The 18,854-nt window shown below is 46.3% G+C and overlaps 1 protein-coding gene across 1 annotated transcript in view; it reads left to right on the top strand.

Moving 5' to 3' along the window:
• Nucleotides 1-17,846, top strand: part of nek10 (NIMA-related kinase 10) — a 460,338-nt gene extending 442,492 nt beyond the window's left edge. Inside the window, exons 35-37 of the mRNA XM_072509340.1 lie at nt 2-54; nt 319-380; nt 13,924-17,846. Of these exons, the coding sequence (XP_072365441.1) occupies nt 2-54; nt 319-380; nt 13,924-13,975 (167 nt within the window). The 3' untranslated portion in view covers nt 13,976-17,846. The remainder of the gene's footprint in view (nt 1; nt 55-318; nt 381-13,923) is intronic.
• Nucleotides 17,847-18,854: the final 1,008 nt, after the last annotated feature.

Here is an 18,854-nt window from a genome sequence, read left to right as displayed (position 1 = left end):
GTGAACACCTACAGCTATGAATATGAGGAGGGGATAACATACGAGCAGATGCAGGTTAGTGTTTTATCGTCTGCATGTTGGACTATATTTATCCATATTTAGTAACTGGTAACCACACTGCATTTTATTTGTTTTGTTTTTAAAATTTGCGCACAAAACTTGGTATCGACCCAATTCTCCTATTTCTACAATGTTCAGTACAAATTAAATTTAAAATATTTTGACAAATATTTAATATATAAAAATTATGTTTTTGAAAGACAAGGAATTAAAATGCAACTTTTTATTCTCCAATCTTTCTACTTGTTTCATATATAGACCATGATTGAAGATGTTCTGATTGAAAATGGTTATTATGACATCCTCAACACTGTTAACAGGTGAGTTTATACACAAGGGGAATAATTATAACTCCCAAAATGTGTGGCTTTGGACCAGGTGGGAAAAAAATCCAAAACCAGAACCAAGCCCATATCAAATCTGTTAAGTTTTACTTTAACGGAGGTCAGGCAGCAGTTGGGTAACCAATTGCCCCAAGAAGCATGTCATTCGTTTCTGTTTTAATAAGTTTGCGCGCCTCAGATTCTTTTCTGTTTTTCAGGCTTAGTACTGGCTGGCCGGTATTGGCAGGCCTTTGGAGGCTGGAAGGTTCAGATGTGCATCACTCCTCATTACAAAATAAACCTATTAATCTCCCAAGCGATTGTCTCTGCCCCTCAAAGCCATCACCGTTCAGCAACCCTCTCTCCCTCATGAGCACTCACCCCTCATTCCCTGACCATTATTCCCCAACCACCCCTCGCAATCACTGACTCGCCCTGTCCATGATTCGTGACTCTCTCCACCCCCTATCTCTTCATCTCTCTCAGAATCTCCAAATCTGTCCGTGGCACTCTCATTTTTCCCCCTGAATCTCCCGGTGGAGTTCTACAGGAAGTACGCAGACCTGTTGGCCCCGCTACTGGTGAGGACCTTTAATGAGGCAAGAGAGGAGGGGACCCTGCCCCCGACAGTGTCGGAAGCGACAATTTCTTTGATCCTACAGCGGGACAAGAACCCACTGCAATGTGGATCGTACAGGTCGATCTCGCTCCTCAATGTGGATGCAAAGTTGCTGGCAAAAGTGCTGGCCACGAGGATCGAGGACTGTGTCCCGGGGGTAATCCACGAGGACCAGACGGGATTTGTAAACGGCAGGCAACTAAACACCAATGTGCGGCGGCTCTTAAACGTGATAATGATGCCATCGGAGGAGGGAGAGGCAGAGATAGTGGCAGCTATGGACGCGGAGAAGGCCTTTGACCGAGTAGAGTGGGAGTACCTCTGGGAGGTGCTGCGTAGGTTTGGGTTCGGGGTAGGGTTTATCAATTGGGTTAAGCTCCTTTACAGAGCCCCGATGGCGAGTGTAGTGACGAACCGGCGGAGGTCGGAGTACTTTCGACTGTACCAAGGGACGAGGCAGGGGTGCCCCCTGTCCCCCCTGTTGTTCGCATTGGCGATCGAACCATTGGCCATGTCATTGAGGGAGTCTAATAAATGGAGGGGGGTGGTCCGAGGGGGAGAAGAGCATCGGGTGTCGCTATATGCGGATGACCTGTTGCTGTACGTGGCGGATCCAATGGAGGGGATGGTGGAGGTCATGCAGACTCTAAGGGAGTTTGGGGAGTTTTCGGGCTATAAGCTCAAAGTAGGGAAGAGTGAGCTCTTTGTATTACAGGTGGGGGACCAAGAAAGAGGGATAGGGGACCTACCGCTGAGGAGGGCGGAGGGGAGCTTTCGGTATCTGGGGATCCAGATAGCCAGGAGTTGGGGGACCCTACATAAACTGAATCTGACGAGGTTGGTGGAGAAAATGGAGGAGGATTTCAAAAGATGGGACATGTTACCGCTCTCGCTGGCGGGTAGAGTGCAGTCGATCAAAATGGTGGTCCTTCCGAGGTTTCTGTTTGTGTTTCAGTGCCTTCCCATCGTGATCACTAAGGCCCTTTTTAAGAGAGTAGGCAGGAGTATTATGGGGTTTGTGTGGGCGAATAAGACCCCAAGAGTAAGGAGAGGGTTCCTGGGACGCAGTAGGGACCGAGGAGGGTTGGCGCTGCCAAACCTGGGGAGCTACTACTGGGCAGCAAATGTGGCGATGATCCGCAAGTGGGTTATGGAGGGAGAGGGGGCAGCATGGAAGAGGATGGAGATGGCGTCCTGTAAAGGAACGAGCCTGGGGGCGTTGGTGACGGCACCGCTGCCGCTCTCGCCGACAAAGTATACCACGAGCCCGGTGGTGGCGGCAACGCTAAAGATCTGGGGCCAGTGGAGACGGCACCGGGGTGTAATGGGAGCATCGGTGTGGTCCCCGATCAGGGGTAACCACCGGTTTGTCCCGGGGAAGATGGACGGGGGGTTCCAGAGCTGGCATCGGGCGGGGATTGGAAGAATGGGGGACCTGTTCATCGATGGGACGTTTGCGAGCCGAGGGGCACTGGAGGAGAAGTTCGAGTTACCCCCGGGAAATGCCTTTAGATATATGCAGGTGAGGGCTTTTGTGAGGCGACAGGTGAGGGAATTCCCGTTGCTCCCGGCACAAGAATTTCAAGATAGGGTGATCTCGGGTGTATGGGTCGAGGAGGGCAAGATGTCGGAAATACACCAGGAGTTGAAAGAAGAGGGGGAAGCGCTGGTAGAAGAGTTGAAGGGTAAATGGGAGGGGGAGCTGGGGGAGGAGATCGAGGAAGGTCTGTGGGCTGATGCCCTAGGTAGGGTTAATTCCTCCTCCTCATGTGCCAGGCTCAGCCTGATACAATTTAAGGTGGTCCACAGAGCGCACTTGACGGGGGCGAGGTTGAGTAGGTTCTTTGGGATAGAGGACAGATGTGGAAGGTGCTCAGGGAGCCCGGCGAAACATGTCCATATGTTTTGGTCATGCCCGGCACTGGAGGGGTTCTGGAGAGGAGTGGCGGGAGCAATATCTCAGGTGGTGAAAGTCCGGGTCAAGCCAAGCTGGGGGCTAGCAATATTTGGAGTAGTGGACGAACCGGGAGTGCAGGAGGCGAAAGAGGCCGGCATTCTGGCCTTTGCGTCCTTAGTAGCCCGGCGAAGGATCTTGTTAATGTGGAAGGGGGCGAAGCCCCCCAGCCTGGAGGCCTGGATAAATGATATGGCTGGGTTCATAAAGTTCGAGAGGATTAAGTTCGCCTTGAGAGGGTCTGCGCAGGGGTTCTACAGGCGGTGGCAACCGTTCCTAGACTATCTCGCGGAGCGTTAGAGGAAGGTCGGTCACCTGCAGCAGCAACCTTGGGGGGGGGGGGACACGTCCTGGGAGGGGGGGGGGGGGGGAAGGGGGGACTGCCTGGGAGGGTGGATGAGCAAGAGATAACATGAAGGGTTGGAGAAACTGGCACGTACGGGTGAGGGCCAGTGTACAAAGCTGTGTAAATATATCATTTTGCCATGTATATACCTTGCTCTGCGCAATTTCTCGTTTTTTTTTGTTACGAGGGGGGTGGGGTGTTATTGTTTGTAAGGGAGAAAAATTGTGTTAAAAAACTTTAATAAATATATATTTTTTTTTTAAATTTCCCCTGAATCTCTCCCAACCCTGCTCATCTCTGCCCCCAATGTTTTTCCAATCCCTTGCGCAAATCCTCTGATCTTCCAAACCACATTGTACCCATAACCCCTTAAGACATCTATCCCAGCAGCAGTAAGTCTATCTGCCACTCAGTTGCGGCCTGTTCATCACATTGTGTCCCGATATGGATCAGGCTGGATTCAAGGAACATGTTAAGTCAAAAACATGCATGCATGAAGTTAAACCTCCACTGCATTGAATCAGAATTCCGCCCCACTTTTTGGAAATCTTACCCCAGCAATAATTGGGTCAAAAGCTCCACTGTGGGTGATTAGTGATTTTTAAAGCAGTATTTTGTTGCGATTTCACTTTGGTTTACAGTAATCACAGTAAGAATTTTTTTATTTCAGTCACAGTGCTAACTTTTATTACAGCTGCAGCAAGAGGCAGTGGCCTCTTCACAGTAATATTAGTCGAGAAATACCAAATATCAGACTTTGACCTCTCGGACTTACAATGTAGAAAAATCATAAACTGCTATTTATTGTGAAAGCTCTGTAAGCATGATGCATTTCAGTTATATTTGCATCATTATTTCATTTAAAAATACACCTGAGCTACTTTTCTTTGGGAGGGGGCCATCAATTAAGCATGTTTCACTTAAAAATGATTAACATGTTAGTTGTTAATTCTATGCACTTGTGGTCTTGATGCGCGCATAACTACTGTGGTAATTTAGCCAATCGTTATAAAAGGGAAGCATGCAACTGAATTGCTGAAAGAACTCTCAGTGTGTAAGGCTCCACATTGGGACCCTGATTTCATAAAATAGCCCTTATAATGTACAGAACCTGATATAGAATCCCTACAGTGCAGATGAGTCTGCACCCACCCGCTAGGGTCAGGCCGCACCCTATCCCCGTAATCCAGTAACCCCACCTAACCTTTTTTTGGATACTAAGGGCAATTTAGCATGGCCAATCCACATATCCTGCATATCTTTGGATTGTGGGAGGAAACCGGAGCACTCGGTGGTCTGTGCGGATTCTGCACGTTCTCCCCGTGTCTGCGTGGGTTTTCTCCGGGTGCTCCGGTTTTTACCCATCGTCCAAAGATGTGCAGGTTAGGTGGATTGGTCATGCTAAATTGCCCTTGGTGTCCAAAAAGTTGGATGGGATACTGGGTTACGGGGATAGGGTAGAGGTGTGGGCTTAGGTAGAGTGCTCTTTCCAAGGGTCGATGCAGACTCAATGGGCCGAATGGCCTCCTTCAGCGCTGTAAATTCACTAATTCTATTATTGGGCCACACTGTAGCACAGTGGTTAGCACTCACTTCACAGCTCCAGGGTCCCTAGTTCGATTCTGACTTGGGTCACTGTCTGTGCTGAGTCTGTACGTTTTCCCTGTGTCTGTGTGGGTGCTCCAGTGTCCTCTCACATTCCAAAAATGTGCAGGATAGGTTTGACCATGCTCAATTGTCCATAGTATCTAAAAAAAGATAGGTGGGGTTACTGGGTTACGGGGATTGGGTGGAGGTGTGGGCGTAAGTAGAGTGCTCTTTCGGCAGCCTGGTGCAGACTCGATGGGACGAATGGCCTCCCTCTGCACTGTAAATTCTATTATTCTATGAAATCCACGCAGCCACGGGGAGCAAGTGCAAACTCCACACAGCAAGTCACCCGAGGTTAGAATTGAACCTGGAATATGAAGCTGGATGTTGAGCATTGCTGTATTTGAAATGTTTTCATCTTTTTTTCTGGAAAGATTTTGGATAATATTACGGTGTTGGTTTTAAATTTAAAGTATCAAGTTTCATCCAGTGGCCTCTCTCATTCTAATAGTCCTCCAAGTTAGGAAGATGTTATAAGCGTGGCCAGAACTTTGTGCGTGGAGCCTTTTAATGTGGGGCACCTGTTGCGCTGCAGCAACCACACAGAACTGTATGGTAGCTGCAGTGCAACAGATGCCCCACATTAGCTCAACATCCAGCTTCATATTCCCTTTGCTATTCTCTTTGCTGTCAGATCAGCTGTTCACTGATAATTCCAGGACCGTGCCAATATCTAGCCCTGGCTGACAAGTGTCTGGTAAAGCTAGCACCATTTACATGACACGTAATGACAATCTCATAAACAAGGAGAAGCACAGCCATTTCTCATTGATTTTCAGTAGTTACTACCATGTTCAGGTTCCGCATTATCAAAGCGTTCATTGATCAGAAAATGAACTGGTCCAGCCATATAAACACCGTAGCTGCAAAGGAAGGGTAGAAACTGAATTCTCTGCAATAAATGTCTCAACTTCATAGTCTTCAATTCCTGTTCTCCATCTACAGGGCTAGTAAGGAGTATGATGGAATGTTAGCATTCACCTAGATCAGTGTTTTTCAAATTTTTTCCCCTGGTACCCCCTTTTACGAACCGGCGGACCTTTGGTACCCATGCCGGCTAATGGGCGTGATGGGCGTGACCCACACGGGCCGACCTTCACGATGCACTATTATTGCTTACTTTTAATGTGGCAGGTGGGCCTGCTTTGTCCTCACGATCTCTCTTGCTTCGTCATTCAGTGTTACGTTTCTGCTAAGGACTTCAGCTGACGATTGAAGTTCTTGCTTCATGCTTTGACAAAGATCAAGAGGTTTATCCTCAAACTCTCCATGCTTAGTCTTCAAATGCCTTTGAAGATTTGAGGGTTTTAAACTTAATTTGTTAGTACTTCCCTGCATATAACACATGGGCTTTGCATCCTGATTTGCATCGGCACAATTAAAGCCATACCTCAAGAAATCATCTTTATACTGCTTTGTTCCTGATTTCAGTTTCTTCTTCATTGTTCTTTCACCATGAGGTACCCTCAATAATGATGCTTAGAGATTAAACTGTAAAGAAGGCTTTATTAGGCTAATAACTATGCTACAGATTTGGACGAGAGCTGACTGCTATACAGACCATGAGGCAGGCCTTTATGTATGGCTCCCAGATGGGCGGAGCCAGAGGCGGAGTCCCCAGGGTTCCAAGCCTGGTCTTAAAGGGGACATCACCTTACATGATGATAAGGCAGTAACCGTTCATCACACACCAGAGGCCCTGCAGCTCAGGATACAGCTCACACCAGCACTGCTTTGTCCTACCGTGGACTCTCCTGATAAGCTCTTTCCATCAATTTAGTTGTGAGATCCTGGTCTGTTTGTATCTCTGGCCCTCTCTACCTTATTACAAAATGACCCACCTTCAGTTCTTTACACAGTCCTGCTGTTTGCTTGCTGGCAGCTACAAAATGGAGGAATCTCACCTCTATGATTTTGCACCCAAAGCATTGATGTGCCGGATGCGTGACACTCTCTCTGCCGCTGCCTCTGGCGGAAAGACTTATTGTTCATATTTAAAGGCCGGTCACGGCCAGCATTCTTTTTTTTAAACTTTGAAACTTTATTTTTAATACCTAGTTTTTCCAAATTTATGACTTTTTACTGCTAAAAATTAAAACAACTTCAGTTTAACATGGGCATCCTTACATTTCCACACAAACTTTGTTTTAAATATATTCCCATTCCTTTAGAAATTTAACCAATTACAGAAAAAAGTACAATCTTGTTTTTACTCTACACACTACAACTTTAGGGGAGGTGAAGTAACTTGTCAAGCACACACAATGTCAGACTATTTCTTACTGGTTCCACTGCATTGCACTATCCAAACATCCACGTCACCTTCTGCTCCACTCTCACAAAAAGTACTTACTTCCTGGTTCCCAGAGAGCGCAACACAAAGGGATGACTGTAGGTTTCTTCCAGTGTGTGGTAAACCACTGTGTTCTGATATTAGAGGTTGTACGGTAGAACCTGCACTACAGGTTCACCTGTGGCCCCTGCATGCATGCTCCGCCGAGGAGGCGGGTTATAAATATGCGTGGCCTCCAGCTCGTAGCCATTTCGCCAGCTGCTGTGGGAGGCCACACATCTGATACTAATAAAGCCTCAGTTTGGATTCATCTTCGTCTCCAGTCAAATTGATCGTGCCTCAATTTATTAGTATCAGATTCAGAAGATGGACCTCCAGATTAAACCAGATTGCCTGCAGCTGGATCCACATGCAAGTGACGCCAGAAAAGACTTCCAGCACTGGCTAGCTTGCTTTGAAGCGTATATCAACGCAGCACCGACCCCTGTTCCAGAGGCTCAGAAGATCCAAACATTGTACTCCAGACTCGGCTCCAAAGTCTTCCCGCTGATCCAGGATGCGCCCAATTACACTGATGCCATGACTTGACTCAAAGAAAATGATGAACAGAAGACGAACACGTTCTTTGCGTATTCACTCGCAACGCGTACTCAACTACCTGGTGAGTCAATCGAGGACTTCTGGAGGGCCCTGATCCCACTAGTTCGGGACTGTGATTGCCAGGCCGTTACAGCTAAGGAGCACTCTGATCTTCTTATGCGGGACGCTTTTGTAACTGGGATTGGTTCTGATGTTATCAGGCAGTGGAACCCAGAAGGTACCACGCGCGACCTCGCAGAGACTTAAACACTAGCGCTTTCCATGACGGTTGCCCTGTGCAATGTCCAGTCCTACGCCCCCCACCGCGCGGCCCACTCCTCCTACGCTTCATGGGCCCCACATGCAGCCGCCCCAGTGGGGGCGCTACCCAATACGCCTGCGCTATGCGCCAGCCAGTGATCTCCGGGGGACCCGGATGCTATTTTTGCGGCCAGCAAAAACACCCCCGCCAACGCTGCCCGGCCTTCGTAAGGCCTGCGGGAAGAAGGGCCACTTCACTGCGGTGTGCCAGGCCCACTCAGCGGCAGCGGTCCCCCCCCCCCCCCCCCGGTCACGGACAATGGACGCCGCCATCCTCCTCTCCTCCCCATGCCATGTGTGACCAATGGGCGCCGCCACCTTCTCCCCCCCCACAACACGTGCGTTTCATGGGCACCGCCATCTTGCTCCACCCCCGCAACGTGCGTTCCATGGGCGCCGCCATTTTGTAATCCCCAGGATCTCCGGGCGCCGCCATCTTGTCCACCCCGCAGCACATGGACACCAACGGCGTTCCAGGACCTCAACTCAACGGCCGCCTCACTACCCGACGATCAACCACGGCTCGCCTCCATGGCAATCGACCAGTCCCGACCACATAATCTGACCAACGCATCCACCAGCGTGAAAGTCAACGGCCATGTGACCTCCTGCCTACTGGACTCCGGGAGCACCGAGAGCTTTGTACACCCAAATACGGTAAGTGCTGCTCCCTTAAGGTACACCCTACCAATCAAAGTATCTCCCTGGCCTCCGGGTCCCATTGCGTAGCGATCCGGGGGTACTGCACGGTCACGCTCACAGTCCAAGGCGTAGAGTTCCACGGCTTTCGCCTCTACGTCCTCCCTAACCTCTGCGCTGCACTTATCCTCGGCCTGGACTACCAGTGCAACCTCCAGAGCCTGATCCTTAAATTTGGCGGACCCTTACCACCCGTCACTCTGTGCGGCCTCGCGACCCTAAAGGTCGATCCTCCTTCCCTCTTTGCCAATCTAACTCCAGATTGCAAATCCGTCGCCACCAGGAGCAGACGGTACAGCACCCAGGATAAGGCCTTCATCAGGTCCGAGGTCCAGCGGTTGCTTCGGGAGGGCGTCATCGAGGCCAGCAAAAGCCCCTGGAGAGCTCAAGTGGTAGTGGTTAAGTCTGGGGAGAAAAGCTGAATGGTCGTGGACTACAGCCAGACCATCAACAGGTACACGCAACTCGATGCGTACCCCCTCCTATGCATATCTGACATGGTTAACTAGATTGCACAGTACCGGGTCTTCTCAATGGTGGACCTGAAATCCGCTTACCACCAGCTCCCCATCCGTAAATCGGACCGGCCATACACCGCCTTCGAGGCAGACGGCCGGCTATATCACTTCCTTAGGGTCCCCTTCGGCGTCACCAATGGGGTTTCGGTCTTCCAAAGGGAGATGAACCAAATGGTCGACCGGTACGGCTTGCGGGCCACGTTTCCGTACCTAGACAATGTGACCATCTGCGGCCATGATCAGCAGGACCACGATGCCAACCTCGCTAACTTTCTCCGCACCGCCACTCTCCTCAACCTCACGTATAACAAGGAGAAGTGTGTGTTCCGCACAAACCGCTTAGCCATCCTCGGCTACGTGGTCCAGAATGGAGTTCTGGGGCCCGATCCCGACCGCATGTGCCCCCTCATGGAGCTCCCCCACCCCCACTGCCTCAAGGCCCTCAAACACTGCCTGGGGTTCTTCTCATATTACGCGCAATGGGTCCCAAACTATGCGGACAAGGCCTGCCCACTCATACAGTCCACTCATTTCCCCCTGACGGCCGAGGCCCAACAGGCTTTCGCCCGGATCAGAGCTGATATTGCCAAAGCTGGAATGCACGCTGTGGACGAAACACTTCCTTTCCAAGTAGAAAGCGACGCAGCGGACGTCGCCCTTGCCGACACCCTCAACCAGGCAAGCAGGCCCGTCGCATTCTTTTCCTGCACCCTCCATGCCTCCGAAATTCGGCACTCATCTGTCGAAAAAGAGGCCCAAGCTATCGTTGAGGAGGCTATGCGACATTGGAGGCATTACCTGGCCGGCAGGAGGTTCACTCTCCTCACTGACCAACGGTCGGTAGCCTTCATGTTCAACAACACACAGCGGGTCAAGATCAAAAATGATAAAATCTTGCAGTGGAGAATCGAGCTCTCCACCTATAATTACGAGATTAAGTATCACCCTGGCAAACTCAACGAGCCCCAGACGCCTTATCCCGAGTTACATGTGCCAGCGCACAAGTAAACCGACTCCGGACCCTGCACGACAGCCTTTGTCACCCAGGGGTCACTTGGTTGTACCATTTCATTAAGGCACAAAATTTGCCCTACTCCGTCAAGGAAGTAAGGACGATCACCAAGGACTGCCAGGTCTATGCGGAGTGCAAGCCGCACTTCTACCAGCCAGACCGCGCGCACCTGGTGAAGGCCTCCCGCCCCTTTGAACGCCTCAGCGTGGATTTCAAAGGCCCCCTCCCCTCCTCCGATCGACACATATTTCCTCAGTGTGATCGATGAATACTCCCGGTTTCCCTTCGCCATCCCATATCCCGACATGACGTCTGCCACCGTCATTGTAGCCCTTAATTCTATGTTCACTCTGTTCGGCTTCCCCGCCTACATCCACAGTGACAGGGGATCCTCATTCATGAGTGATGAGCTACGTCAGTTCCTGCTCAACAGGGGTATCGCCTCCAGCAGAACGACGAGCTACAACCCCCGGGGAAATGGACAGGTAGAAAGGGAGAATGGGACGGTATGGAGGGCCGTCCAGCTGGCCCTGCTGTCCAGAAATCTCCCGGCCTCCCGCTGGCAAGAGTTCCTCCCTGATGCACTACATTCCATTCGCTCATTACTCTGCACTGCTACGAACAGTACACCACATGAACATCTTTTTGCCTTCCCCAGGAAGTCCACATCCGGGGTATCACTCCCAACTTGGCTCACAGCTCCGGGAACCGTGCTTCCCCGTAAACATGTACGGCTCCACAAGGCGGATCCGTTGGTGGAAAGAGTGCACCTGCTCCACGCAAACCCACAGTACGCCTACGTGGCGTTCCCCGACGGCCGCCAGGATACCGTCTCCTTCAGGGACTGGCACCAGCAGGTACCACCCCCGTCGCCCCAGGCGCCACGCTGCCCTCCCCCGCCGCCCCCATCACCCCCCCTAGGACCATCCGTCCTCCCCCTGCCCACTCCCGTTGATGAAGAGGATTTCGGCACTCTCCCGGAGTCAACTTCGACCACGACAGCGCCAACATCGCCGTGACCACTTTGCCGATCTCAAAGGACCATCATAGCGCCGGACCGGCTGAACCTCTGACCGGCCCGCCGGATGACCAGACTGCTCTGTAAATATTAAAAATTGCTAATTGTATATAGTTATCCACCACCCCCGTCGGACTCAATTTTAACAGGGGGTGAATGTGGTAAACCACTGTGTTCTGATATTACAAGTTGTACGGTAGAACCTGCACTACAGGTTCACCTGTGACCCCTGCATGCTAGCTCCGCCCAGGAGGCGGGTTACAAATATGCGTGGCCTCCAGCTCGCAGCCATTTTGCCAGCTGCTGTGGGAGGCCACACATCTGATACTAATAAAACCTCAGTTTGGATTCAACTTCGTCTCCAGTCAAATTGATCGTGCCTCACAGTGTTCACTTATGTCAGCCCTATCGACTGGCCTTGTTTAATCAGTATTCCGAGAAACCTGGCCTGGCTTCCTCTCACTGTATCCACCCAGTACACAGACCACTTCCTGACCAGTACTTACCATTGTGGGAGTGCAAATGGACGTTGTGCTGGCCGTTGAATGGATTGACCAAGTAGCCGCAGATTGCATACTGCCGATCGGTGGCGGGGGCCGATCCGAGCAGCGTGCAAAGGATGAGTAATAGAGTGGAGCTCCACGCTGGGGCCGCCACTGTTAGCATCGAGTTCATGTGGCATCCCGTCAGCCCCAGTCTCTCTCTCCCCCCCCCCCCCCCAACGCTCTGCACGGGTTGACCAGCACACAACCCAGCCGCCCGCCCCCTCGTACACCGCAACCAATCGGGGACTGCCCGCGGCCGCACTCTTAAAAGCTGGTCGCGGCAGTTGGGAACTTCTTCCCGCGATCGGGACTGCCACAACCGATCGCTCCACGACCCTCCCAACACCCACCCGCGACCCACCTGGGGGTCGCGACCCTGAGTTTGGAAAACCCTGACCTCGATGGTTGCAGTTACAACAATGAAGAAGGTTGATACCATTCAGGACAGAGTAGTTTGCTTGATGCTGTTACCATTGGATTTAATGTTGTTATAATGTTATACCTGATGGGAAGATCCCAGATTGGAACCCTGGCTCAAAAGACCCTAGCTTTGTTTTATAAAATGTGGAGGAACAGAGTCACTGGACCACTAATTAGTTTCAACGACAAGAAAAAACAATTGTTGTATGTGGAAAATTTGGATTGCAATACAATAATAATAATCACTTATTATCACAAGTAGGCTTCAATGAAGTTACTGTCCGGCGCCTGTTCGGGGAGGCCGGTATGGGAATTGAACCCGCGCTGCTGGCATTGTTCTGCATTACAAGCCAGCTGTTTAGCCCACTGTACTACTTAGCTTAACAAATACACATAGATTTAAAGCTTAATATGGATTCCAAAGTACATCTTAAGCTACAGTGGTCTCATTAATTAAGAAAGTCCCTTTTAATCACTCCGCCTAGAAGCCAAGTTAGTGTCTGTAGATTCCTCCTCAGAATCTCGCTGGATGATGACCACATGAGAGTTTCCAAACTTCACTCCCAAAAACACACTTTCAAATCATCTCTCACAATAATGCTTTCCCTTAGCAGTTTGCATCCTCTAATGACACTTTTAAACAGAGCTTCTGCTCCACTTTTGACAGCTAATCCAGTCCAGGATTTTACACCAACCCTTTAGGATTTCTTTGTCGTGACTGCTGTGCAGACTGCTCACAATTGCTTTAACTCTTGATTCCCAGACTGCATTAAAATGACATCAAACATTTCATCGACCTCTGACGTCTGCTGTCCATTTTAAATCTAGTTACTGTAATTGTCTCTCTAATGCAGACCACTTTGTTTGCTCTTTTGAAAAATCTTTTTAAAATACCTTGGTCTCTGATCTTTTAACTTCAGGTGTCTTAAAAATTCTTTCTGTCCCAATTCCCTGGTTATCTGGATTGTACCTTTTTCCTTAGGCAGCCTGCATCTTTGCTACTTCCTTGTCCTGTCCAGCTTCTCCTGGCAGAGTTGAGAGAGGTTCACTCCTCAGTGTCCTGTCTCCAACTGCGCACAAATTCAGCTAAAACTAAAACTTAAAAGCTTCTTTACCTTACAAAGTCCCAGTTGCTGAGCAACACACACATGTGCATGTCTTTTATGTATTCTTTATGTCTAAGCACTTAGAAACACAATTGGAACTTAACCAACCCCCAGACATACAAACACCTTTCCCAGCATGAATCTAACTATAGGTTTCACCATTTCGGGCACAAAAACATTAAATTAAATCCAATTAAAACTATACCGTCTAATGTTTACCAATGCAAATATGAATCCTTTAAAATTACTTTTATTTTCCTAACAATATCCATATCGTCGCCATTAAAATATTGTGGCTGCAGTCTACATAATGATGCACAAAAGGTAACTCACAGGTTTTCTACAGTAGCAACACCCTGTGAATTATAGCATTGCCTATGAATACAGAAAGTGTTGAGGGAACACAAGCACCTCTGAGCTCCCCTCCAGGTTACGTACCATTCCAATATTTCTGTTTCAGGAATTATACTTACCCATGGGCAATCAAGAACCATTTGACTGCAAGACGATAGTCTACTTTTCAGAGTTTCATGAGAAATCATCAAGAGCTGCACAACAGAACTGCCTGCAGAAAGGATTATAGGAAGGAATAATTGGATGCACATTAATTGCTGGAAATGCAAACATGGAGTGAAAGCGAAACTGTATTGACAAATACAATGCAGTGTAAACCATTAATATTTCCTATCCAATATTTTCTTTACATAACAAACTCTATTGCTTCAAAGGGATTTCTGCATTTATTGCTTAAAATGCACAAGAATTTGATTCATTTATTATTGTTACGAGGCGTTCTTGTTTATTCAACGTGATAAAAAGTTTAAGATTGATATGCAACTAAATATTGTGGATATGGACTCAGACTAGCACTGATGCCACAGCTAAATAACAATGTTTTCTTCTCCTGACTTTTTGCTATTTAATAGACTCATTATAGAGAGTGAGTTTTTATAGTTTATCATGTTGTCTTTAAATGAAACAATCTGATAAGCTGTGAGGACCCATCTTAAGGGATTGATTTTCATCATGTTTAGTAATGGGCAACATCTGGTAAATGTTCTGTTTAATATGCATATTGTTGGCATGATTGTTTCTATGCTTGAGAGTATAGAAAATTAGAGTGTAAAATTATTAAGAAGTGACTGTTTATGCAAGAAAGGCGGCATAAAGCATTGTTCAAGTTTATTGTGCTGATTTGAAACCACCAATCAATTAGTCAATGTTTCATTTTCATGTTATAATACATTTCCATGCAATTGACATTTTTTAATCAGACCTTCAAAATTTTGAAATAATGAAGAAACTAGTTATATTTTGTGTTTAAAAGCAGTAGCAATTTCCCTGCCAGTGAGTACAGAATAAGACACTGGCGTAGTTTGTTTCATGAAGCAATCTCAGCTGTTTTGATGTATTCCCAATGAAGATCGCAATGATAGTTATGAACCCATTAGAACACCAATTTCTCCACCAATTTGATTAGATATTCAATGTATTAGACCAGTATTGATTGATCAGATTTTTGTAACACTATCCTTATATTGCTTTCTAATTCAGCTGGGGGAGAAAGAAAACCAGCTACAGATAATTCCAACTGAAAATGAAAAATATTAATATTTTTCAATTTATATTTATCTAATTGTTGTTTGTTAGTACAGAACTTGAGTATTGCTGATAAAGAGAAATGCTGTCAAAGCTTTTTGTCTTGTACTCATCAGGACACATATGCAAGAATACTAATTATAACGGGAACAACAATTTATACTGCATAAGAAAAGAATGTTGATTGGTTGGCAAATTAACTCTTATTGGTAGCATTGCCATGAAGAATGTACCAGGGAACAGTTAACTACCTTTTTTAAAAATTCAAATCAGACAAGGTGAAGGCATTGTTAGGAGAAATGAATCAGGAAATGGCTCCCCCAAGCTTTTGTTTAGTTGAAAATAGTGCAATGTATGAACATGCTCCTTCTGTTTGCAAAGGACAGGGCTTATGTGTGAATACATGTAGTTTCCAGCACACAAAGCGAGCGACATTACAACTCTGATTGATAATCTTAAATTCTTAGTACAGTCTGGATTGTTTAGCAATTGCTGTCCAAGTGTGGAATCACAGTCCTTTACTTGTTATGAACAGCTGTTTAATACAATCTACCAGTAGTTGAGATGTACAGCCCATCACATACCTGGCATCACACCAGTTCTGAAATTCATATACCACATTACTCATTTCTATGATAGGTAGAGTGTTTTTTTGGTTTAATGGCAATATCCTGTTAGTGGAGAATGCCACGTGTGTTGCTACTGCTTAGTAGCAGCATGATACAACTTGTTTTACCTGTTGCTCAATTTTTTTGAGACACCTTACTTTCTATGGTAGTTGGAGGTAAGCTGGACACTTTTCAGGACAGAAGGTGGAGGGCGTAGGCCCATTCATGAGTTTGTGAGACAATGACTGCCCTGATGATATCATCACTCACTGTATAATCGTGCAGTATATTTACCATACCAGGTATGTAGGCCACATGTTCCAATGACTGGCGGATCATATCAAACAGCACCTCCCTTCAGCTGTTCATGTCAGGCAAAGTACTTACCGTACCGAACCAGCGCATGCTTGCAAAACTCAAAACATAATGTCCAACATTAACTTTGATTCCGCAATTGGACAACGATTGCTAAAGAATCCTGATTGTGCTAAGAATTCCACTGATAACCAATTTAGGATTATCCGTCTGGCTCATGGCTCACTTATGCATTCTAGAAGCTACATATTTGCACGTAGGGCCTTGCCCTTTGCAGACAGAAGGAGCATGTACACGTAGTGTGCCTTTTTCAACCAGTCATTCCCTTGTTTATTCCCCATGGCACTACCTTGACCAGAGTTGACCATGACAATGCCCTGACTAATTAGAGTCGACCTGCTTGGTTTGAATCTCAACAACAACTCAGCAGTTAACTGTTCCCTGGTGCATTCTACATTGCATTATCTCTACCAACCAGAGCCCACTTGCCAACCAATCAGCACTTTCTTCTCATGCAATATAAATTGTTGTTCCCTTTATAATTTGGTCTTCTTGCGCATCTATCCTTTTAAAACAATAAATTTAGAGTACCAATTCATGTTTTCCAATTAAGGGGCAATTTAGCATGGCCAATCCACCTACCCTGCACATCTTTGGGTTGTGGAGGCGAAACCCACCCAAACATGGAGAGTGTGCAAACTCCACACGGCAGTGACCCAGAGCCGGGATCGAACCTGGGACCTCGGCGCCATGAGGCAGCAGTGCTAACCACTATGCCACAGTCCTGCCCTTCTTGCGTATCTATCCTGATGAGTGCAAGATGAAAAGTTTTAACAGCCTGTCTCTTTTTTCAGAAATAGTTGTATTTATCACCTGCTTTATTAGTAGGGTTATCCAGCCTGATTTAATTGTGTAATTAAGATCTTGTTATGCTGCTGTCTTATGAGTATCTACCATAGCATATACAATGAATGGTTTCAATGTTTAGAAGCATTAACCATTTCTTCATTCGAGTTTATCTAGAAGTGTCAGCACATTAATCAAACCAAAGTGTAAGAAAAGTTATTGGAGGAAAGGGGCTACTTATATAATTTTCTGGCATGGTACACTATATTACTCAACATAATGTAGCTGTAAATGTTGCTTCAATTATAAAACCAGTACTGGCTCTGGCTATATCTGCATCCCTAAAGAAAGTAGCTATAGATGGTGACTCTTTCCTCATTTTATGAGATCTAATGTAATTCAAACACAAAAGTACAACTCTTTAGTTTCAAATTACTTTTGCTACTTTGTAATGTGGCGAAATGGATTGAGCTCACATCATGAGATGCACTAATATTACTGAATGTTCTTAGTAATGGCTGCTCATATGTGACTCATTTTCTGATTAAGCTGTACTGTATCTCATTGCGAATTTACCAGTATTACGAGTGCACAAAGGATTCTGGTAGATTCCTAGATCTGTGATCTCTATAATTCTGTCACCATTTACAATTTGTAATAATTCTTCAAAGTCTAATGCCTCCTAGGATTTAATAGTCTACATAGAAAATTGTGACTCAGGTACATAATTTTAAGCAACAAAAAACTAGAAAAGTGTCACTCATTATTAACTGTTTGATTGTTCATGTAACAATAATGGCATAGTATTGCACTTAAGTGGTCTTCAAAAAAATAAATTTTTATGCAAACATACAATTTAAATATTATTTGTCTGCGCTGTGCAAATTGAGTGATTAAGTGTATTTAAATATAAGTTTCTGTTCATATTTGCAAGTTGTACAGTAAAATGTTAAGAGGCATTTACAAAAGTTGATATGTTCTATTTTTGTTATACCTGAAAATTCTCTATATTATACTGAGTGGTTAAAATAAAATCTACAATGAACATTTCCTGTTTAGCACAATTTTCATTTTTAGTTAAATTAATTAAAGCAAATAGTCATCAGTTGGTCAACTCCCCATTTAAATTGAAGGATATTAAATTCAGAGTGCTGAGATATATATTAACGGACACCATTTTGCTCCTGATCCTGTGAATGCAGAAGGAAGTATGACATAAAACAGTTTTAAAATAAATAACAATTAATATTTTTCAAAACTGAAACCGAATTTTCAATATGACAGCTAGTGTGACCATGGCTGTGGTTGCGGACGTGCTTACATTAAATCAGATATCAATTAATTAAAATATACTTTGATTTGGGTAAATTGAATGTCTTTGTGTAAAATGGGAAAACCTTGCCCATAAGCATGACTGACTTTTTCATTCTTCGAGGTGAAAATGACTCTGTTTATCATCTGGGTATGGAGGTTGCTCCTGGTAGGTTCTGCTGCAAATAGGACAGGATACCGCAGATGATTGAATTTTGAATGAGTTGCGAGCTTGATATTTTCTCACTATGCATTTTCTCTTTGCCTCTGATATGTGCTTGCTTCTGAAGGAGGCTGCATCATTTTTTAGTTGGTTGCGCCAGGTATAGCAATCCTGGGAGAACTTTGCCTAGGACTCAAAGTTGATATCAAACTCCTAAGTGAAGCTTTCAAAGTATCTTTGTAGCCCAGCCTTTGACTGACAGAAGAGTGCACCCCAGATTCAAGGTTGCCATAGAAGATTCGCTTTGGTAAATGGGTGCCAAGCATTCTGACAATATAACCAACCTTTCTCAGTTGTGACTGTCACAATACAATATGGATGTCTGGCATGTCAGCTTGGGTGAGCACCTCAGTGATTGGTATTTTGGCCTACCATCCAATTTTCAGGAGCTTCCAAAGGCACCTTAAGTGAAAATAGTTGAACTTCTTGGCATGACCCTGGTACACACTCAAAGACATGCATGCGGAGAGCAGATTGTGCATATTATTG

The sequence above is a fragment of the Scyliorhinus torazame genome, chromosome 6, assembly GCF_047496885.1.
Source record: "Scyliorhinus torazame isolate Kashiwa2021f chromosome 6, sScyTor2.1, whole genome shotgun sequence".
NCBI classification, from domain to species: domain Eukaryota; kingdom Metazoa; phylum Chordata; class Chondrichthyes; order Carcharhiniformes; family Scyliorhinidae; genus Scyliorhinus; species Scyliorhinus torazame.
Note: the sequence above shows the minus strand (reverse complement) of the source record. Positions and strands in the feature narration are given on the sequence as shown.